The sequence below is a fragment of the Elephantulus edwardii genome, unplaced genomic scaffold (genome assembly GCF_000299155.1).
Source record: "Elephantulus edwardii isolate Elephantulus edwardi_28Jun2011 unplaced genomic scaffold, EleEdw1.0 scaffold00013, whole genome shotgun sequence".
NCBI classification, from domain to species: Eukaryota; Metazoa; Chordata; class Mammalia; order Macroscelidea; family Macroscelididae; genus Elephantulus; species Elephantulus edwardii.
Genome location: NW_006399763.1, coordinates 32,959,094 through 32,982,352, shown reverse-complemented (window position 1 = coordinate 32,982,352; position 23,259 = coordinate 32,959,094). Strand labels below are relative to the sequence as shown.

At 36.7% G+C, this 23,259-nt stretch overlaps 1 protein-coding gene across 1 annotated transcript; it reads left to right on the top strand.

Moving 5' to 3' along the window:
* The first annotated feature begins 333 nt into the window (after positions 1-333).
* Positions 334-22,854, top strand: CASP8AP2 (caspase 8 associated protein 2). Its single transcript, XM_006881216.1, has 9 exons — positions 334-409; positions 5,052-5,117; positions 6,663-6,763; positions 7,389-7,463; positions 12,031-12,146; positions 14,760-16,936; positions 18,183-21,330; positions 22,310-22,409; positions 22,798-22,854. Exons 1-9 carry the CDS (start codon positions 355-357, stop codon positions 22,852-22,854), a joined length of 5,895 nt encoding a protein of 1,964 aa, XP_006881278.1. The 5' UTR covers positions 334-354.
* The last annotated feature ends 405 nt before the right edge of the window (positions 22,855-23,259 follow it).

Below are 23,259 nucleotides of genomic sequence, written 5' to 3'. Positions count from 1 at the left end.
GGGAGAAAGATGAACGGTCTCCTCCCATGCTATTTACTGCTCCTTAAAAACATGCTGGTGGGTCGACTGTGGATCATTTCTGACTCGATGGTACGCACCAACAACATAGCTTAACCATGTTAGCAAGTTGAAGATTTTCTTTTTAAACTTTTGCCCTTTGATTGAAAAATGATGCACATTTTCTTTTCATAGGTCTACTTTTAAGAAGTTAGGGAACTCTGTGTTCAAGTTGAAAGCTGTTTTTTTGGGGGGTTTAATATAAAGTTAGGCTTATTCTCTGAATTGTAAGATTGCTTTTAACAGTGGTAAATATTTTAATATGTTAGATGGAGACTATCAAAAGGAAATAGGATCATGGCAGCAGATGATGACAATGGTGATGGAACAAGTTTATTTGGTGTCTTTTCTGGTAAGACTTAATATTTTAATTTAAGCTTTCTAATTTTATTTTTTTATGTATAAAATTATTTACGCTTAACAATTGTCCCCCCACATAAATGTATGCTGCATTGGGAACCCTTAGTAAATGTGACTCTTTTAAATGCCTCTAATTGTGTTTAAATTGGGATTTCACAGATACAAATGGGAGTATTATTTATTGTTCTATCTAGAAAAATACCAAGTAGATATTTGTTGCTCTTCAAATTAATATTTCTAGTAACTGCAAGAATATTTATTGTTGCTCAGGAGAAATTTAGTAAGTCACAATGAAAGAATTATTTGACAGAGAAATAACCAAGACTAGAGTCAATCTGTGTAACATCATTTAACTTACAGACAATTGTTCCTTACTCTTTATTTTACAGACAGTTGCTTTTTATTCTTGATGTTACATTACCTTCAGCTGTCTTTGAAATGATTGCTCCCCACAAATTCTTCATTGTGGTTGCCTTCACTGGTTGCAAGTGTTGCTTTTAAATTATTGAAAAGTCTTGGCACCTTACACTAGTGGCTAAATAAGAAAGATTTGCAAATGTTGCAATTTACTTACAAATTTGATTTATTTTTTAATTGATTGGGATTTTATGTTCTCGTAAGGATATTTAAAAAGAGAAGCTAATCTTCATTATTATAATTTTTTGAAAAGATGATCATGACACTTAAATAATTATAATCACATAAATGTGTAAAAAGGATACTTTTCATAGTTAAATTGACAAATAATCTCTCTGTTCCTGTGCATGGTAATCATTATTGCTTTAAAGTGATAATAATTACTTGGATATCAAGTGATATATATTGATAAATAAATTTGTACTTCCTTTTTTAAAACTAAAAAACCACATGTCATACCACTCACTCCCAAGTGTTTCAGAATAGAAGTAAGTTTTACAGGGCTTTCTTCTGTTTTAATAAAAATCACCAAACCTGGAACTGTTATTGATTCCACCTCTTAGTGACACTAGGACAGAGTAGAATGCCCCTATAGAATCTTCAAGACTGTAATCTTTGTGGAAGCTGGTTGCTATGTCTTACTGTGATGGAGCAGCTGGTGAATCCAACCACCATCCATTTGGTTAGCAGTTCAGTGCTTAAATACTGTGCCAGCAAGGCCTTTTTTATTTATATGTAATTTAATTTGTTGTTGAGACTATAAAGAGCAAAACATACACCAATTCAACAGTTTTCTTCTCTATTGGCATTTCTTCATTGATATTTTTGAGAATTAAAAAGATAATTTAAGAATTTTAGAATATTACTATATTTTTTAAGTTGTATAAGCATTCTTACTGTCTTTTTCTAAACTCTCCAGTCCCTCTCAAGTTAGGTGGTGATTTACAAAATCATTGCTTCTGCGTGCTGCATAGTATTCCATCATGTGAATGTACTATAATTTCTCAATCCATTCAATTGTGTTTGGACATTTGGGCAGTTTCCACCTTTTTTATAATGGTGAATAAGGAGTATTTTTAATAATATTTAGACTGTCAATTTTAAAATCTTGTTAAGAAATTTATATTCTAGGCAAGCTCTGGTGGCCTAGTGGCAAGAAGCTGCACTGTAATCCCAGAGGTATGCGGTTCAAATCCACCAGATGTTCTGCTGGAGAAGGAGGGGCAGTCTCCCCCTGTACCAGTCAGATGATTTGACGGTACCCACACACACACACAAAAATTATATTCTAATTTTTTTTGTCTTAATTGAACCACTGGACCAATTGGCAGCATCAGGATGGATGGTGAAGATAATGAGATTGTTCGAAACTTTAGTTTGCTTGGCTCCACAGTCAACACTCTTGGCATCAGCAGCAAGGAAATTAAAAGACATATTGCGATGGGAAAGTATGCTGTTAGGGACCTCTCCAAAGTACTGAAGAGCAATGGTGTTTCTCTGGAGACTAAGGTGCATCTGATAAACGCCATGGTCTTTGCAATCACTTGTTATGCATCAGAGTTGCACAATGACTAGGGAAGCTAGAAGGAGAATTGATGCCTTTGAGCTGTGGTGCTGGAGAAGAGTATTGAGTGTATCATGGACTGCTAAAAAAACAAACAGATTCATCCTGGAGAGGGTTAAATCAGGCTGCTCCTTGCAGGATTCTGAGGCTCCGTCTGACATACTTTGGACATGTTGTAAGGAGGGACCAGTCCTTAGAGAGGGTCATCATGCTTGGGAGGGTAGAGGGACAGTGCAGGAGGGGAAGACTCTCTATGAAGTGGATTGATTCAGTGACTGGAGTAATTGGGATGAGTGTGTTGGAGGCAGTGTGATTGGCACAGGATAGAGCAGGGTTTAAGGCTGTTGTACATAGGATTGCTATGAGTCCAAGCGACTCGATGGTACATAACAACAACAATTGAAATTATGCTATGACAGCTTCGTTATGTGTCTTGAAGTTGTAGAAATACACTTACCAGAATTATGATCACTACAATAATTAATGAAAAAGTTTTCTTAAAACCGGAATAGAATTTAATTTCTTAAAAATAGTATTTGGTACTTCACCAAAGAAGACATTCAGATGGCCAACAAGCACATGAAGAAATGTTCAAAGTCCCTAGCTCAAAACAACTATGAGATATCATCCCACCCCAGTAAAAATAGCAAAATATAACAACAGCAAGCAACAAATGCTGGCGAGGATGTGGAGAAACTGGAACTCTTATTCACTGTTGGTGGGAATGTAAGATGGTGCAACCATTGTGGAAGGCGGTGTGGCGCTTTCTCAAAAAATTGCAAATAGAGATACCATTTGACCCAGCAATCCCATTACTGGGAATATACCCCAGAGAGACCATGTCTGCCATCCAAGCAGATATATGCACACCCATGTTTATTGCAGCTTTGTTTACAATAGCAAAGAGTTGGAAGCAGCCTAAGGGCCCATCAACAAACGAATGGACAGAGAAGCTGTGGTATATCCACACAATGGAATACTATGCAGCATTGAAAAACAAGACACTCATACAATATTATTCAAAGTGGGTGACCCTGGAGGACATTATGCTGAGTGAAATATCTCAGTCACAAAGGGACAAATACTGCATGGTGCCACTGTTATAGAATGGGTCTGACATCAGGGTGGGGGTATGACAGAAAAAACTGGATAAATTATGCATATTGTATTGCAACAGATGAGGGAAAGAACAGATTAGAAGTGATATATGATTGAGTATTATGGTTAGCACAGGAATCCAGAATTAAGGTTGCATAGAGAAGTGTACTCAGGGTGGGGGGTGGGGGGAAGGGACGTGGCAATTGTATACTAATGAAGGAATTTTTTTCTTTTTTCTTTTTTTCTCTCTTCGGAGGGGGAAGCGAGCTGGTGGGGAGGGGTGGGCAGGGAGAAAATTGCGGCAATGAATGAATGGAAATCCAAAACCTCTGTAAAAAAAAATAGTATTTGGTAACAAATAATTCATACATGTAGAAATATTTACACTTAAGTATTCTCATCATATCCTTCCTTGGTGCCATGGCCTCTCCCAAAGCCTGTTTGAACTTCTGACAGTTCCCTATCTATGTGCTGTTCTGTTTTTGAATGCTCTTCAGTATTTTGCTTGAATGTGATATTAATGATACTGTTCGATAGTTTCCACATTCAGTTGGATCACCTTTTTTGGGATTAGGAACAAATATGGACTTCTTCCAGTCTGTTGTCCAGACAGCTGTCCTCCAACTTTCCTGGCATAGACTCACGAGTACTTGCAAGGCTGCATCTGTTAGTTGAAACAATCAGTTGGTATCCCATCGATGCCTGGGGCCTTATTATTTTTTTTTTAAATTTTTTGCTAATGGTATCAATGCAGCTTCCACTTCCTCCTTCATTACCATTGTGTCCTGTTCATATGGAACCGCCTCAGTTTTTTCAGTGTTAATCAGTTCTTTCTGGTACAGTGATTCTGTGTATTCCCTCCACCTAGTTTTGATTGAGAAGGGAGTGCATCAGTGTTGTAGTCTCTCTCCATACCTGTTCAGTCTGCATGCTTAGCAAATTATGTTAGAAGCTGGCCTCTATGAAAAGGAGTGTGGCATCAGGATTGGAGGGAGACTCATCAATAAGAGAATTGACTATACCATCGACCGCAAGGAGGACAAACAGGTTCATCCTGGAGAGGATGAAACCATCCTGCTCTTTGGAGGCAAGGATCCTGAAGCGTCATCTGACATACTTTGGGCATGTTGCAAGGCGGATCTGGTGTTTGGAGAGGGACATCATGCTTGGTGGGTGGAAAGACAGCACAAGAGAGGAAGACCCTGGAAGAGATGGATTGACTAAGTGACTGGGATAATGAGAGTGGGTGTGTGAGAGACAATGAGGTTGTCTCAGGATAGGGCAGGGTTCAGAGCTGTTGTGCATAGGGTCGCTATGAGTCATTAAGAACTTGACAGCACATAACAACAAATCTTAATATTTAAAACATTTTTAACATATTTAGCATTATGAATCTATATACTGAAGCCTTCCTGTTTATCACAATGTAGAAAAACTTATCTTTTTTGGTGTAAAAGATGAAGTATTTCTCTTTTTATCGGCTTTGAAAGTAGGAATTGATATACCTCACTAAGTTCAAGAAGTTAGTTTTAACTAGTTTTTGCTTTTATTGCAGCTTCTCCTCTTAATAAGGATGAAGGCTCTTTGGACATATATGCTGGATTGGACAGTGCTGCTTCTGGTATGTCGATTCTATAAAATAGTTTCATTTGATTTTAAGAATATCTGTTTTTCTTTGAATAGCACCTAAATAATTTGCCCATTCTTGAAATGACTGAAAGTGCTAAAGCTGAGGAGGACCTGAAGCACTTGCTGCAGAAGGTAAAAGACTGCATCGTTCAATAAAGGTTCTCACCACTGGGCCGATGGGCAGCATCATGATAGACAGTCAGAGACTGAGGTTGTTAACAGCTTCCATTTGCTTGTATCCATAATCAGCTTCCATTTGCTTGTATCCATAATCAACATTCTTGATACCAGCAGCCAGGAAATCAAAAGATGAATTGCATTGGGAAAGTCTGCTGTCAGGGACCTTTCCCGAATACTGAAAGCAACGATGGAAGTCTGTAAACTAAGGTGTGCCTGATCCAATTGCATCAGAAAGCTGGATAATGACTAGAGATGATAGAAGGAGAATTGTTGCCTTTGAGCTGTGGTGTTGGAGAACTGTATTGAATATACCATGGATTGCTAGGAGAACAAACAGGTTCATCCTGGAGAGGGTGAAACCAGGCTGCTCCATGGAGGCAAGGATTCACAAGCTTCATCTGACATACTGTGGGCATGTTTCAAGAGAGGACCATTCCTTAAAGAGGAACATCATGCTTGGGAGGGTAGAGGGACAGCGCCAAGAGAGGAAGACCCTGAAAAAGATGGACTGACTCAGTCACTGGGATAATGGGAGTGGATGTGTCAGAGACAACGAGGTTGGCTCTGGATAGGGCAGGGTTAAGAGCTTAGGGTTTATATATAGGGTTGTCAGGAGTTGCAAGTGGGTCGAAGGCGCATAAAGTAACAGCTATTATTTTCTTGCCCAAAGGTTGATCAGTAAAAAGAAATTATTGTGTATATTTGGTAATCATCTAGGTCTGATTTAATTGGACCTTGTAGAAATAATATTTTGTAATGCAACTAGGGAGGATGTTTGTACATGAATTGTTGCTCACACTTTCAGTACATACATTACATTGTCACAGATTATATTATAAAGTTTGAGAAGGGTAGATGTTGTTTACTTTCAAGTAGGAACTGACTCATAGCTGACCCTCTGGCAGGTTTTCAGAGGCAGTAATCGCATGGGAGGAAATTTCCCATCCTTCTGTGGAGTGCCTGGTGGCCTCGAACCGCCTGCCATCGGGATTGCAGCACAGCTTCTTGCCATTAGGCCACCAGAGCTCCCAATACATCATTACTCACATTGTCACAGATTATATTATAAAGTTTGAAAAGGGTAGATACTGTAAATATTTTCAAATGAGTCAGTAAGTTTATAATGGGCAGGGTCTAGAGGCCAGTCTACATTAGAAATCCGTTTCATAATCGCATCATTCAAAGTTTTAAACCATCATGATTCTCACATCTGATTTGTTGACAATGAATATTTTAGATAGATTGGTCTTCCAACTCTCATCTGTGAAGTCAGTGTTTTGTTGGATAATATACTAGCAGTGACACAATATAAAACATAGCATGTATTTTAATGCAGTTGGTTTTGTTTTTGTTTTAGACATTCCTTTCACATCCTCTGTACCATCCAGAAATTGTTTGGATTTATATGAAGAGATCCTGACTGAGGAAGGAACTGCAAAGGAAGCAACATATAATGATGTATGATTTTCCATAATTATTAAGAACAGTTATTATACTTTTTTAATGACTCCTAAAGTACAAATATCTGCTTAGTAGATATTCTGTATTTAAAATCTAGCTTTTTTATGAAAAGAATGTTTAAGTCAGTTTGATCTTCAGGTTTTTTTAAAAGAATGTTTTGTGTATGCTTGTCAAAATTCACTTTTGACAAAAAATTCACTTTTGTTTTTTTGGATTAAATTTAAATGTTTGAAGTCTGTAAAACCTCAACAGGCACTATGTGTGATTCAGCATTTTTATCTGTTCATGACTTTTCACTAAATCATATTGTATGTTGCATAAAATGTCTTGAGGAAATTTTTTCATGCTTTATTTGAATTTTAAAGCTTTGTTATTAAATGTAAAGCTAAACAAAATGTGTTATTAAGTAGACTTAGCTTTAAAAACCAATACTCTTACTCTTTTTACCAGTACAAGTGGACCTCATCTACTTTTCTTACTGAATTGATCAGTTTTTCCCCCAAAATTGTACTTATTAGCTCTATTGACTTGAATGCTTGATAAAAATTTAAATATTTTGAAATGTCATTTAAAAGCACTTAATTTAGAATGATGATTAAATGAATCCTTTTCTGTTTTACAGTTGCAACTAGAATATGAAAAATGTCAGCTGCAGATGAAAGAACTGATGAGAAAGTATAAGGAAATACAGACACAGGTTGGAGTATAGTGAACATTTTATTTTTGTCTTTCAAGAAAATGTTTTTTGTTATAAATGGAAATTAAAATGCTAAAGTGTTAGTGTATAAAGAGTTGTTTTATTATTAAATGAAATGAGTGTTGTGCAAGGTGCATTATTTCCTTATTTGATGAAATGAATATTAGAAAACTGCTCATTTTATTAAATCTCTCATAAAGGCTTTTTTAGACTTATCCTATTAATAGTTAAGTAATAGGAAACTTATAGGGTTGATTAACAGTGCTTCAAAAGAATGGTTTCAGAACCAAAGAGTTAGAAAGGGCTTTGTAGGAAAACAATTACTACCTTCCACATTTTTGCCACAGTAACCCTTTTTGTGAGGTGAACTTGCTGCAGAAATTAGGATTTCATATGATATCTATGTATATATATATATAAAAGTTCCTGTGTGCTTCCCAGTGAATTAGTCTAGATTCATTCTTTGTTCATCTGAGATTAATGCATTATTTCAGTCTATTGTAAGTTGTTAGATCAAATAAAATTTTGACACTTTTTCATTTGTAGGGTAATGACCTTAATGAAATTCTTTTTCCTGTTGCTTACTTTTAAATTTTGTTCCCTAACTTTTTAAGTACTTTAGTGATTGATAGCTGATGCCAGTTATCTTCCCTGAATCTCAACATGCCCATCTGTATAATGGGGATAGTTCTACATTTTGTGGGGCTTTTTCTGGGAATGACAGAAGATAAAATGTCTGAGGCCTTGGACTGTTGTTGTGTTGCCTTTAGGCTAACTATGACTCACAGTAACCATCTGAACCACAGATTGAAACTGTGCTCTATCTTGCACTATCTTCACAATCTTCCCAGCTCCATTGTTTCAGTCACCGTGTCAATCTATCTTATTAAGCATCTTCCTGTGGTTTTTGGGGTTTTTTTCCCCTATGGTATAATGGATTATTTTTTTATTAATTTTAATGAAAGTTTACATAGACTTTGGATTTGCATCTTCCTATCTTTCACAGGTCCTCGGGTCTGTCTTTCATTGTTTTTGTTCAAACATTCCTCTAGGTCATATAGCCCTGGTGTGTCCACTTGCCATAGAGCGGTAACTTGTGTTTGCTGTGAGGCCAAAGACTGTGACACCAATTTGTCAAATGCATTAATGGTTGGTTTCCCAATATGGACAGAGAGTGGGGTGAAGATCCCCAATTAAAACAAGCTTGGAAGGAGGAGTGGCATCCACTTCTGTAATAGCTTGCCTCTGGAAATCCTATGAACCTGGAGAGAGGATGAAAGACACCCAAGCATTGAGGACTCTCCTTCATAGGGTCTCTATGAGTTGCCTGTGACTCGACAGCACTTAACAACAACAACAACAATATTTCACTGACTCTACTTTTCTAAGCACTGCTTTTTCAAAAGACTGGCTCCTACTGATAACATGCCTAAAATATGTGAGTCCCTTTCACCATACTTGCCCCTTCGGAGCATCCTGATTATAATTCTCTACAACAGATGTTGAGAGTACCAGAAGAATGTCTATCTGTGTTTCATTGACTATGCAAAGGCATTTGACTGTGTGGATCACAATGAATTGTGGCTAACCTTGAGGAAAATGGGAATCTTAGAACACTTTGGTGCTTATACGAAACCTATACTTGGACCAAGAAGCAGTCCTCAGAACAGAACAAGGAAACACTGCATGGTTCAAAATTAGGGAAGGTGTGTGTCAGGGATGCATCCTGTCCCCGTACCTTTCCAATCTGTATGCAGAACGAATCATTCGGGAAGCAGGGCTTTATGAGGAGGAGTGTGGCTTCAAGATTGGAGGAAGACTCATTAACACCCTACAATATGCAGATGACACAACTTTGCTTGCTGAAACTGAAGAAGACCTGAAGCCCTTGCTGTAAAACGTCAGGGACTGTAGTCTTCAATATGGATTGAAGCTCAACATTAAGAAGACCAAGATTCTCACCACTGGGCCAGTTGTCAGCACCAGATTAAATAGAGAAGGGATTGAGGTTGTTAGCAATTACAGCTTGCTCGGCTTGCATTGGGAAATATCTGTTGTAATGGACTTCTCCAGAGTGCTGAAGAGCAATGATGTCAGTCTAGATACAAAGGTGTGTCTAATCCAGGCCATGGTCTTCTCAATTACTTGTTATAACAGAAGAAGAATAGATGACTTTGAGTTGTGGTGCTGAAGAAGAGTCTTGAACATACCATGGACTATCAAGAAAACAAATAGGTCTGTCTTGGAGAGGGTGAAACCAAGACTTTTTAGTGGCTAGGATTAGCAGGAGTGACATCCACTTCCTAAATAACATGCCTCTGGAAACTATGAACTTTGATAAATGTTGATAGTTGTATGGGAGCTTTAGGCCTTTTGTTTATAGGGTTGCTGTGAGTCGTGCTCAACTCAAAGGCAATCAACAACAAGACAGATTTAATAATTTTTTTTTTTTTTTTTTACGTGTGTACCGTCAAATCGGATCTGACTGGTACAGGAGGCGATTGTTCCTCCTTCTTCAGCAGAGCATCTGGTGGATTTGAACCGTGCACCTCTGGGATTGCAGTGCAGTTTCCTACCACTAGGCCACCAGAGCTCGCCAGATTTAATAATTATTATCTGACTGCAGCCTACAATATGGATTGAGGCTCAATGTCAAGAAGACAAAGATTCTCACCACTGGACCAATTGGCAGCATCAGGATGGATGGTGAAGAGATTGAGATTGTACACAGCTTTAGTTTGCTTGGCTCTGTAGTCAACAGTCTTGGCACCAGCAGCCAGGAAATTAAAAGACGCATTGCGATGGGAAAGTCTGCTGTTAGGGACCTCTCCAAAGTACTGAAGAGCAGTGGTATCTCTCTGGAGACTAAGGTGCGTCTGATACAGGCTATGGTCTTCGCAATCACTTGTTATGCATCAGAGAGTTGGACAATGACCAAGGAGGATAGAAGAATTGATGCCTTTGAGCTGTGGTGCTGGAGAAGAGTATTGAGAATACCATGGACTGCTAGGAAAACAAACAGATTTGTCCTGGAAAGGGTTAAACCGGGTGGCTCCTTGGAGGCAAGGATTCTGAGGCTCCGTCTAACATACTTTGTACATGTTGTGAGGAGAGACCGGTCCTTGGAGAGGGACATCATGCTTGGGAGGGTGGAGGGACGGCGCAGGAGAGGAAGGCCCTCTATGAGATGGATTGATTCGGTGACTGTGATAATTGGAATGGGAGTGTCAGAGACAGTGCGATTGGCACAGGACAGAGCGGAGTTTAGGGCTGTTGTACATAGGGTCGCTATGAGTCGCAAGCGACTTGACGGCACATAACAACAACAACATTGGAAAGTTGTATTGGAAAAGAGTATTGGATATCTCATGGACTGCCAAAAGAACAAACAACTCTGTCATGGAGAAAGTGCAGCCAGGGTGCTCTTTTGAGGCAAAGGTAGTGAAGCTTTGTCAAGAGGTCCCAGTCCTTCGAAAAAAGACATTGTGCTCAGAATGGTGGAGGCTCTGCAGAAGGGAGGAAGACCCCAAGAAGATAGATTGACATAGGCAGTGTTACAGTAAGCTCAAATTTTAGCAGAGATGATGACGATGGCACAGGATAGGATAGGGTGTGGTTGGCTGTTCAGAGTCGCTATGACTTGTAGTTGACTCAAAGATATAGCAACCTATTGTAAAAAGTGTGGAGGTGGCTGCATCTGATCTCTGCTAACTCTACAAGAAGAGGGAACTATCCCCATCAATAACATCTATACTACAAAACCAATTGCCATGAGTTCAGACATTTCCACCATGCTTCCTATACCTACTTCTATTCTAACACCCACTGGCCCTCGTTGAGTTCACGGGTTCCATTAATTTCTCACAGTGGCCATACAGAATTAACAGAACCATATTCAAGTTTGTGGGGTTTATTTAGAGAGGTTAATAGGTTACAATTTAGGTTTATATTATAAAACTCTCTTGGTCCTGCCAGTTATGGTCTCTGTGTGTCTGCCTCCCAAGTCCTCTAGTTAGCTTAGCTAAAGGCTTCTGGCTCTGGTCATATGTGGTAGCAGTCCCAGGTCAGCTCTGTTCCCAGTCAGTCTCTGATTCTCCACTCCTGCTACTGTTCTTATTTTGTTCCTGGTCTCACTGCTGCAGAAATCTCTGTTTCCAAAGAACATGTTCTTCATGCTCTGCTGCTTTTATTTTTTTTTTTTTTTTGCTTTTTTCTGATAGCTAGAACCCCAATTTCTGCTGCTGAATTTGCTCAGTTTAAACTTGCTAGGATGGTAAAACTAGTCATTCCTCTCAAGGATAGTCTACAAACCCTAATTTCATGTTGCTACCCCATGGGTTTTCTTTACCTCATTCCCATTATTAGCTTAGCCACACTCAGCCATGCAGTGAAAGTCAAAACAAAGGGTTGTGAAAGTCATATTGACAATCCATGATCAAAGAGTAGTAAAGGACAAACTTATTATATTAGGAAGCAATAAAAATTATAATATGGTAGTATACTATTAGTAATAGTAGTGTTAATTTTGCAGAGTTTTATTTTATTAATATATGATATGATGCTTCAGAATTGCAGCTTAAAAAATGAAAACCAGTCTCTGAAGAAGAATATTTCAGCACTTATCAAAACTGCCAGAGTGGAAATAAACCGCAAGGATGAAGAAATAAGTAATCTTCACCAAAGGTAAGATTGATGCGTGTGGGTCTCTTTGTAAATCATTTAAGTGCTATTATGTTGCATTTTTTTAACCTTACTGTTTGTTGATGTTGTATACTGTCAAGTCAGTCTTACAGTTACCCTCCAATGAATTTTGATAGGAAGTAAATTGCCCCTGTTTCTCTCTCAGAGCAGCTGGTAGAACTCTGTGCCTTTGGGTTGGCAGTGCAACTCCTTACCACTAAGCCACCAGACTTCCTTTTTAACTTTGAGTGGAAGAAAATGAAAACTCTTCATTTTGTAAAGTATTTAAGATTTTTTTTTTTTTTTCGTTGCAGCTTGATACTTCTTTATTCTGGTAATGGTGCTTTTTTAGTATTTAAGATTTTACAGTGAGTAGTGATTGATATCCTAGTGGTAAATTATCATAGTTTTATGCATACAGTTATTAATAGAATATTACCACATACTATTTTCATTATATTCTGTTTCCTAGTACAGTGAGAGTTTGCTTTTAATTATCTTTGCTCCTGAGAAGATGATAGTGTATGTGTCATGGTTTCTTTTTGATCCCCCTGCCGTTGAGTCTATTCCTACATGTACTGACCCACATTGGATTTCTGAGGCTCTAGGTCTTTATTTGAGGAGACTGCCCATCCTTCTACTGGAGTGGCAGGCAGATTTGAACCACTGACCATTTGGTTAGCAGCACAGCATGTGTATCACCACATACCATTCCTTAACAGAGTTAAAAATAACAACTTTGCATCCTTGCTCATTTTTCTTACTCTAGTCTCAATTGTATATTATTTTCCTCTCAAATGATTTTCTACATTAATTTCACTCTTTCTTTTGATTGTGAGCTGTATTTTGTTCAATGAATTTTATATCTCCCTTTCCTAACTGTAACTCAGAATGGTTTTTTTAAACTTGCCAACTCCATATCTTCTCTTTTAGTTCACTCTTGAAATTTTCCCTCTATTAAAACAAACTCCAGTACCTTTATAAAGGCTCACATGCAATAGAAGCCATTTCTAGTGTTTGTAACTATGCTTATAGTGGCTGTTTCTAATCTTCAATTCATGACTTTAAAGGTTGCCCTGAAGGTAATCTTCCTTTAATCCATTGTAAACAAATAAAAACTCATTACCAAGTCAGAACTGACTTATATCTGACCCAGTATTGGGTTTTCAAGGTTATAAATCACTTGGAAAATTTCTTATCATTCCACCTCAGAGCCACTGGTAGATTTGAACTGCCAAAGGGTGTTGCCTTATAGATTAGCAGTGCCACTCCCTTTAGGTTAGGCCATGAGAGCTCCCTTATGGGAATAAAAGGAGAAAAAAAAGGTCATACAATAGTTGCCCTTTTGTAATTAACTTATTTTTATTCAACATAAAGTTCTTCAGATTAATACATTATTAAAATGTTTCGCAAACTTCTCATTATTATTGTATTATTTTGCGTATTCTTTTTGTGATTGACTAGTTTTTTTAAGCTTTGTTCATATTGTAGCATATGCCAAGACTTCATTTCTCCTGCTGATTATATAGTGTTTCATTAAGTTTGTTTCTACCTTTTGTCTATTATGAATAGTGTTACAGTCATTCTTTATATTCATAATATTCCGTTCTAAGTATGTACCACTGTTTATTTATCAATTCATCCTTGATGGACAATATAATGTCCTGTCCCCCCCATCTTTCTGCTATTGTGATTAATTCTGCAGTGTGCATACCCATGTTACTGTCTATTCATGTTACAGCTCTTAAATCTCTAGGATATTTATGTATAGGAGTGGAATTGCTAGATTGTAAAGTGGTATTTTATTTCTTGCTGTTTGAGAAATTTCCATATTATTTTTGTAATGATTGTACTACTTTACAGTTCAACCAGCAGTGAATAATAGTTCTGATCTCTCCAAAGCCTTGTCAGTATCTGTTGTTTCAACCTGAACTTTTTAAGTATTTTATAATATTTTCATTTTCTTTTTTTCTTTTTTTCGTTTTTCAGTAGTGAGAAGTAATTATATCTCTTAGACAGCAGCTGTTTCTGGTTTGTTCTTGTCTTCTAATGTGTAGATAATTTCCATAAAGTACTGATTTTCAATGCTTTATCACTCTGTCCAATAAAGTGAACTTCTAACAGGAAAAAATATATAAACTATAGAATTAGTTATCTCTCCTTTCATAGAAGCTAATGTGCAAGTATGACCTTAACATGTCAAACAATTTGGATTCTAGTATAGTTAAGCCTACTGTCTACTACAGCAATACAGATGATAAGATTTTTAATTGCAGCATTAATTATAGTGACCTAATACTTGCTCTCGAAGAAGTCAGTATGTGGTTAGTTTGGGTTGTATGCCTGTGTTGAAGAAAGTCTAGAATACTAAAACAAGAGCTGGGACAAAACGAAGGTGTTTGAGACTTCTTTGAAGGAGAGCAAGTGAAAGATTTTCTTGTTTGGATAAATAGCCCACTTAGCTGAAGGCTAATAATCTATAGATTGCTTTATAGAGAATAAAATTGATTTTGTTCGTGGGCATGCCCCTAAATTGTAAAGTAGGTATGTTCATGAAATTGGGAATAATATTACAAATCAGTAAAATACTTTTTTGTTGTTTTCCTTTTTCAACAGATTGTCTGAATTTCCACATTTTCGAAATAATCATAAAATTTCAAGGTCATCAGATACAGTTAGAGCTAAAGATCTTAAATCCAGATCTCCTCATTTGGATGAATGTTCAAAGACTGAACCTAGAGTGAAAAATGATGTCTCTAGGGATGTGCATCATAGTGCTTCACTGCCAAACCCTGGAAAAGAAGGAAAATCAAATCCTGAAAAAAGGAGCACTTCACTTTTGCCAACATCTACTGAAAAACATTGCACTAATGGCGTTTGGTCACGTTCTCATTATCAGTTTGGTGAGAGTAACTCAAGTGAAGATAATAGAAGAGAAAAAAAAGATACTAGACATACCCAATATAGTGGAGGAACTGATAGAGTACGCAGAGACTTTAGTACTAGCTGTGGTGATAGTGAACCAAGGAATACAGAGACAAATCAAAGGCTACAAGGACGTCCAGAGAAATTCGATAAAGGTGAACCAAAGGCTGAAGGCAAGCATTCAAAGTTTAAAAGTAACACAGATCCGGATCATCAGAGTGAACATGGTAACTCCTCTTGGGAGAAAGACATTTCTAGAGAAAGGTCACACATTAGAGTGGAGTCTCAAAATGACAGAAGACTAGAGAGACAACATCAAAGATCACAAAATATAAACAGAAAGGACCTTAAAACCCAGGACAAAGAAGAAAGAAAAATGAAACAAAACCCCAAGTCATTGGTAAAGCACCAGGATTACTGGAGAAGATCAAAACAAACTTTACTTCCTCATTCCAGGAATGAGATAACAAAGTCTTCTTATAATTCAGGTAAATACCACCTGGAAGAGAGAAGAGGAAGGGAAGAGTGTAAAAGAGAGAGAGGCGTAAGCAGCCATAGTTTTCAAGAGGGAAGATGTTCATCTTTACTTTCAAGCAATAGAGCTTACAGACATGCTGACTCCAAGGATACTGATGGTATGCACCAATGGGAGAATGCACCTTTAAAAACAGAAAGGCATAGGACTGAAGAGAAGAGGAAAAGAGATCAAGAAAGTAAAGATGAAAACAGACATATGAGAAATGAAAAAAAAACACCCACAGAACATTTACAGAAGACTGATAAAGAAACTAAGAAAACTGTTACTGATTTAAAGAGACAGAATGAGCCAAAAAATTCTAAAAGTGAAATTTCTGAGAGAGTAGAGGACAAAGAACTTACAGTGAAAGGTGAGAGTGGTCCAAATGAAACAAACAGCAAAGACTTTAAGTTGAGTTTTATGGAAAAATTGAACTTAACACTTTCTCCTGCTAAAAAGCAGCCTCTTTCTGAGGAAAAGAGTCATAAAAGAACTGATGGTCCCAAATCCAATGATGCTTGTAATTTGGAGTCCTCCATGCAGGCTGAAACAGTTCCATCTTCTAGTGAACATATCACAGAGGAAACCAAACCAAAGGTAGAAGCGAAAGATGCTCTTTCAGCAGCATCTGAACATAGGCTCAAGACTCCAGAAAGCAAAGTGGAGGAAAAAAATAGTCTCTTCGTTAAATCTGTTGAGAAGCTTGTGCCTTGTGATGTGTCTCTTTGTAGTGTAAAGACTTGCTTACCAGTACCTGTGGAAACAAACTATTCACAGCCGTTATCAACAGAAAGGAAAGAAACAGTTGATAGTCCAAAACCCACCACTGTAGTAATGGATACATTACAAATAGATACTTCCCAAAACTGTGACTCGAAATTGGATACCAAAACAAGCAGTGGTTTGAAATCTTCTGTTTCTGAAACTATGGAAATTAAAGCGAGTTTTTCAGCAAAAGTGGCTGAATCCAGAAAATGCACTACACAGCCAACATTTGGAGAAACTGGCATTTTGCCAGTGATAATTTCAGAAGCTAGGAACCCAAAACTTGAACCTTCTTTGGATACACCACTTGTGGAGAGTAAGTCTCACCACATAGAGCCTTGCTTACCAAAAGAAACCATAGAATCTTCAGTGCAGAAGACTGAGTTAATGGATTGCTCAGCAGAAATTGGTGAAACAAACTCAGTGTATCATGATGATGAGAATTCAGTTCTGAGCATTGACTTTAATCACCTGAGACCTATTCCAGAAGTCATCAGTCCTCTGAATAGTCCAGTGAGACCTGTGGCCAAAGTTCTTAGACTGGAAAGCCCATCTCAACTGCCATTATACAATAATAGTCATAAAGGTAACAGTTTATATTTTCTTTGTGTGTGTGTGTGTGTGTGTGTGTGTATGTGTGAATGTAAAATATATAGCAAAGTGAATCTATATCTTTTCATTTTCTGTTTTGGTCACATAGAGCCTACTGTTAGCTAGAAATGTACATTGCTCCTTTATGCTCTGATTTTAGGTACCTACAAAGAATATGTTGAGACAGATTATCTCAAATAATGTTTGTTTGCTTTCAGATATTTTTGCTCAAAAGTCAGTATCAAATTGAGGTGTAAAGTGTTGAAGCTAACATGAAATAAAGTTGTCTTGAGTTACTGGCAGATTCTTATCCGAGAGACTAAACTCTATTTTGAACATGGACTTTTTTTGCAATTTTTTTTTAATTATAAAATACATATAACTGTCTTAAGTAGTTCTTAAACAGTTTTTTATTGTACATGTCAGTGATATTAAATACATTGAGTATACTTAAGTGTACTAGTATTTATTTCCAGATCCTTCTTCTTAAGCATAAACAGAAAGTAAAAATGATAATAATGAAATAATAATGTTACCCCAACACAGACCCTAATATTCTGTCTTTCTATCCCTATAAGTAGGGACATAATCTGTTTTCTGTCCCTATGATTCAGAAAATTTTAAGACCTGCAAAGTGTCTGATAAGCTGAATAAGATTATTCCTCTTTATCGCACAGAGCAATTAAGGGATTCAAACTGTGTGCCTTTGAGTTGGCAGTGCAACTCCTTACCACTTAGCACAATCATTAAAATTCTGTTTTTTCTTTTGTAAATGAAAATTTAACATGTTGCTTATTATAAATGAGAACATTACTAAAGCCAACTTAAAAAGGCTACTAGGTTTGGTTATCTAGAAGTATAGTTTCTGTGAAATTAATGTTTCAGATTTAAAGATATTTTATATATCCATTTAATGCACATTATCTTTTTTACCTATTATTTTCCAAATTAGTGGGAATTCATTGTAGGATTAATGTTATTGTCTTATGGAAAATATCTTGAATATCTTGAATTCTAATGTTTATTGTTAATTTTCTTCAAATAAATGCATTATAATCTGTAATCAGTGCTGTTTCATATCAATTAATTTCTAGTATTTGTTTATAAAAATTTTGCTTTTTAAGAAGCTATACATAAAATAAATTGTTTTAGTGCTTAATTTTGTGGGGCTTCTTAAAGATGGAGATGTCAAATGACCAAGATTTAATGATCATGTGACTTAATACTTTTCTCTTCCGTAGACGTCTCTCCAGTAAATTCAGCTCATTCTACCTCCAAGACTCGGTCTGATGATCTCAATAAGGAAAATCAAAAACCAGTTTGTAAAACTGACAAATGTACAGTAGCAGACTTTCATAAAAATTCATCTTCAGATGAATTAGAAGAAGGAGAAATTGTAAGTGACAATGAAACCGCTCAACCACAGAAAAATTTTGAAAACAGTGACAAACCTAGAACTTCTGTTCAAATCGAGAATTCAAAGACTAACCAGGGAAGAAGGAAAAGTACTGTGCATTTGGATGAGGATAATAGAAAAACATCTATAAAGACCCATCATCATATCAGTAACAGATGCAGTAAGAGACTGACTGAAGCTCGCCAAGCTTCAAAACTAGGGAAGAAAGATAAAACTATGAGTACTGCCAGCCTGGAAAAAATTGTTCAAATTATTACTGCACCATCTTCCATACGAGAAGTTATGCAGATGTTAAGAATGATAAGAAAACATGTAAGGAAAAATTATATGAAATTCAAGGTAAAATTTTCATTAATACAATTTCATAGAATTATTGAGTCAGCAGTTGTGAGTTTTACATCACTAATAAAACACCTTGACTTATCCAAAATCTCTAAGTCAGTGACGACTCTACAGAAGAATCTCTGTGATATTATAGAATGTAAACTTAAGCAAGTTAAAAAGAATGGCATAGTTGATCGTTTATTTGAACAGCAATTACCAGATATGAAGAAAAAACTGTGGAAATTTGTTGATGAACAACTTGATTATTTGTTTGTAAAGCTTAAGAAAATCTTGGTAAAGTTTTGTGATTTCATAAACTTTGGAAGTGACAGCGATGATGGAAAATTTGAAAAAACAAATAAGGAAAAAGTACATTCAAATTGTCAGAAAGGGACTGTGGATAACTCCACCAAAGAAATAATTCAAGTAAACACCCCCAAGTCAGAAAACTCTGTGCATTTTAAGTCTTTACTAGGATGTCAAAAATCTGAAGAAAAACAGCAAAACCAAAGCAACCCCAGCATTAACACAGTGCAACATGACAATAAAAACAGTGTTAATACCTGTGCCAATGACATAAAGAACACTCAATCCAAAGAACAGGTCGTGGAACTAAGCTGCCCGAGCACTCCAAAGCTAGAAAAAACCGACAAGAGCACTGTAGAAGATGCTCAGGCATCTCAGCATGCAGCTCTGAAGCCAGAACGTGGCTTTGAAATTCTTACTGAGCAGCAAGCATCTAGCCTCACTTTTAATTTAGTGAGTGATGCACAGATGGGTGAAATTTTTAAGAGCCTGTTGCAGGGATCTGATCTTTTGGACAGTACTGTTAATGGTAATGAAAAAAATGAGTGGGAGTTAAAAACTCCAGAGAAACAGCTGCTAGAGAGCCTAAAATGCGAATCTATACCAGCATGTACTACTGAAGAACTGGTTTCTGGGGTGGTTTCCCCAAGTCCTAAAATGATTAGTGAAGACAATTGGTCTTTATTATCATCTGAAAAGGGGCCATCTCTGTCTTCAAGGCTTTCATTGCCAGTTCATCCTGATGTGTTGGATGAAAGTTGTATGTTTGAAGTATCTAGTAACGTATCTCTAAGTAAGGATAATTTATGTAATGCAGAAAAGAGCAAGCCCTGCATTTCTTCCATACTTCTTGAAGATCTAGCCGTTTCTTTAACAGTACCATCACCTCTGAAGTCAGATGGTCATCTCAGTTTCTTAAAGCCTGAAGTTTTGTCTAGTTCAACCCCTGAGGAAGTTATTAGTGCCCATTTTAGTGAAGATGCATTACTTGAGGAAGAGGACGCATCTGAGCAAGATATTCATTTAGCTTTGGAGTCTGACAATTCCAGCAGTAAATCAAGTTGTTCTTCATCATGGACTAGCCGGTCTGTTGCTCCAGGCTTTCAGTACCATCCTAATCTACCCATGCATGCTGTCATAATGGAAAAGTCAAATGACCATTTCATTGTGAAAATCCGACGTGCAACACCATCTACCACCCCTCCTCTTAAGAAAAGTATCATGACTGATGAATCATTGGCATATTTGCCTACAGTGGGAAAAGAAGCTGATGATGCAACAGAGAAAGAATATATTTCTTGTGAGAACTCAGTTTTTAAATCTGTGGCTAAGTTGGAGAAATCCAGTCAAAACGGTGGTGGTAATAGATTGGCTAATGAAGACCAGAACTCTCTAATACAAACACAGGTTCCTGATATATATGAGTTTCTTAAAGATGCTTCAGGTAAAGTGAATGATAGCAATGAAGGGGCTGAGGAGGGCTTTAAACTGCGTCAAGAAGTTTGGGGACCAAACCCTCCTGAAATCATTGAAGAATTGCCTTCAGTGGAAGAAACGCCACCGTCTGTTGAAAATCATCTTCCAAACACATACATAGACCTAACAAAAGATCCAGTCACTGAACCTAAAAACTTGGGAGAATTCTTAGAAGTAACAGTTCTCAATATTGATCAGGTAGAATGTTCTGGAGGCAACTTGGATCAAAATGCTCCAATATTAGACAGCTCCTTACAGTTGGATACTGTGCGTTCGTTTATTGATTTGACACAGGATGCTTCAACTGAAAGTAAAAATGACGATAACCATTCTGCTGTAGCTGATGGAGATGTGGGGTGCCAAGTGATATGTGTAGAGGAAGGGAACTGTGAAGAAGAAAAACAGTGTGTGGCAAAAAGGCCCTTGGAGTGCATTGCGGAGGAAGCCTGTATTGATTTGACCACAGAATCTCTCAGTCCATGCGAAGTAAAGGATGATTTAAAATCAGTGCCCAAACCATCATTTTCTGATCGCTCAGAGTTGCCTGGGTCTTTGGATAATGCCCACAAAAAAAGAAAAAGTGTTTCTGATCTAAATAATTCTACTCAAAAAAAACAAAGAATGGAAATAGACTTAACCTGTAAGAAAAAGGTCAAGAAAATCACTGAAGAATCTGGTGAGAATGATGAAACTTGCCCCAAAAAAGCCAATAAGAAAAGGACCCCTGCAGTAAATAATGACCCTTCATCACCAAATGCAAGCCCAGGGATGCAGGATTTGCCAGGAGCACCGACCACTTCTCCTCTGAGCCTTTCTGCAAAGAATGTTATTAAAAAGAAAGGAGAAATTATAGTTTCATGGACAAGGTAAGAATCTTACTTAAATCACTAGGATAAATCTCATTTAAATCACCAGGATATTGTGAGAGGCCAAAAATATGTCTTAATTTTGTATACCCTTAATTAGGTAAATAATTACTTTAAAAGTGGCCAAAGTTGAAAGAAATATATTTCAGAGTATAGTCCTGTTCCTATGGAATGGGATTGACTAATAGCTCTTAACTGGGGGTGTATATTAGTACCACAGAATTCTTTTCATAGAGGGAACAGGTATGAACACATTTTAGAAAGGAATAATAATAGAAACTGAGAGAAACCAAAAGGTTGGAATGTTTATAATTTGAATTCTAGCACTGAATTTAAAGTTTCATGAGTGAACTGTACTTTTGACTTTTGTATGAACTTTTAAAGAAATAACACATTTCTAGAACCCACTCAGACATAAAGATAATCGCTGAATTATTGAAATAAAGGTTCACAATTTCCATACTTGACTAGAATGTTTCATGTGGAAAGGTGGATTTTCCTAAACTTGCAGTCATTTTGTTGAATGCTACAATGCTCTTTGAGTTCCTTTTGTAACTTGTGGGTGGCAGAATAAAAATCTCAGGAGATTTTGATATTACACATTTATTTAGACCAACCAGCAAAAGCAGAAATAGCAGCTCTAGGTCCTTTTATGTCTCTGATTCTTCTTCTTAAGTCTGTGATCATCTTGGGACCTTGATTTTTTTTTTAAAGTATCATATACATTAAAGGTAGAATAAAAAATAAACTTTAATCTTGTCATGCATATAGAATACATTGGTTGTAGTAAGTATAGATGAGCTCAAAGATTAAAACTTGCCATAATATTCTTTGTCAGAGATATCATTGTTGATACTTTGTTACATACACATTTTTCTGTTGGTATAAACAGTGTTACCCCAAGTTGGTAGACAGTAAAATTTTTATTTTCCTTCTATTCTAATGTACAAAAGTTAAACCATATTTTTTTTTCCTTCAGAAATGATGATCGGGAAATTTTAATGGAGTGTCAGAAAAGAGGGCCATCAGTGAAAACATTTACCAGCTTAGCTGCCAAGTTGAATAAAAATCCAAATCAGGTAACTACCCAAATTTTCACATGTCTGTTGTATCATAGATGTTGCTATTCTAAATATTTAATTTTAAAGTTTATAAAATACTGAATATCAGCCAGCTTTCTTAAAAGTATGCTTCTTGTAGGACTGTTGACTAAATGAACAGAGTTGGTTGAAAAGATTCAGAATTTTTGGTTGTCATCTCATAATTTTTTGCTCCAAAGCAGAAGTGTAATGCTTGCTTGTTTAAGTAAGCTTTAAGCAAGCATTCATTTTTTTCTATGAAGATATTTCCTTAAACACATTACTGTTATGGAGGATAATATTTTTTCTTTAGATGTATATGACAGCTTTGTTCAGTGATGAAAAAACATAATTGAAATATTAATAACAATCATTTTTAATTTGTTAGGTCTCAGAAAGATTCCAACAGCTAATGAAGCTCTTTGAAAAGTTAAAATGCAGGTAGGTAATGACTACACTTCAAGATACTAGTAAAGTAATTGTTTGATCTTGTAATTATGCAGTTAATGACCTGTTGTTAGTCTTTGGAGATGTGCGTAAAGGGTGAGAAGCATCCAGTTGGGTTCCTGTTTCAGTCACTGATTGGTAATGATGGCTTGTGCAGGCATCTAAGGCCACCTCATCCCGTGATGTTTGGGGGGAAGCCTGCTGCAGTTGAGATCAGTAAGGCATCTCCTTAATCTCCACTTGCTGATGAGTCATTCAAAGGAGGGAAGAAATCCATTTGATGATTTAAATATAAGTTTATAGATGCAAAAAAACCTAAAGACTACAGTCTTAAATAGAAATATGCTTTATAACAAATAGAATCTGTATACTCATTATATTTCACATATTTAATTAGGAATGA

Excerpts from the sequence above, each read along its gene's own strand:
- CASP8AP2 (XM_006881216.1), top strand. The coding sequence starts at position 355 with ATGGCAGCAGATGATGACAATGGTGATGGAACAAGTTTATTTGGTGTC. Across the intron at positions 6,764-7,388 it reads AGGAAGCAACATATAATGAT|TTGCAACTAGAATATGAAAA; the intron begins GTATGATTTTCC and ends TCTGTTTTACAG. Across the intron at positions 16,937-18,182 it reads ATACAATAATAGTCATAAAG|ACGTCTCTCCAGTAAATTCA; the intron begins GTAACAGTTTAT and ends TCTCTTCCGTAG.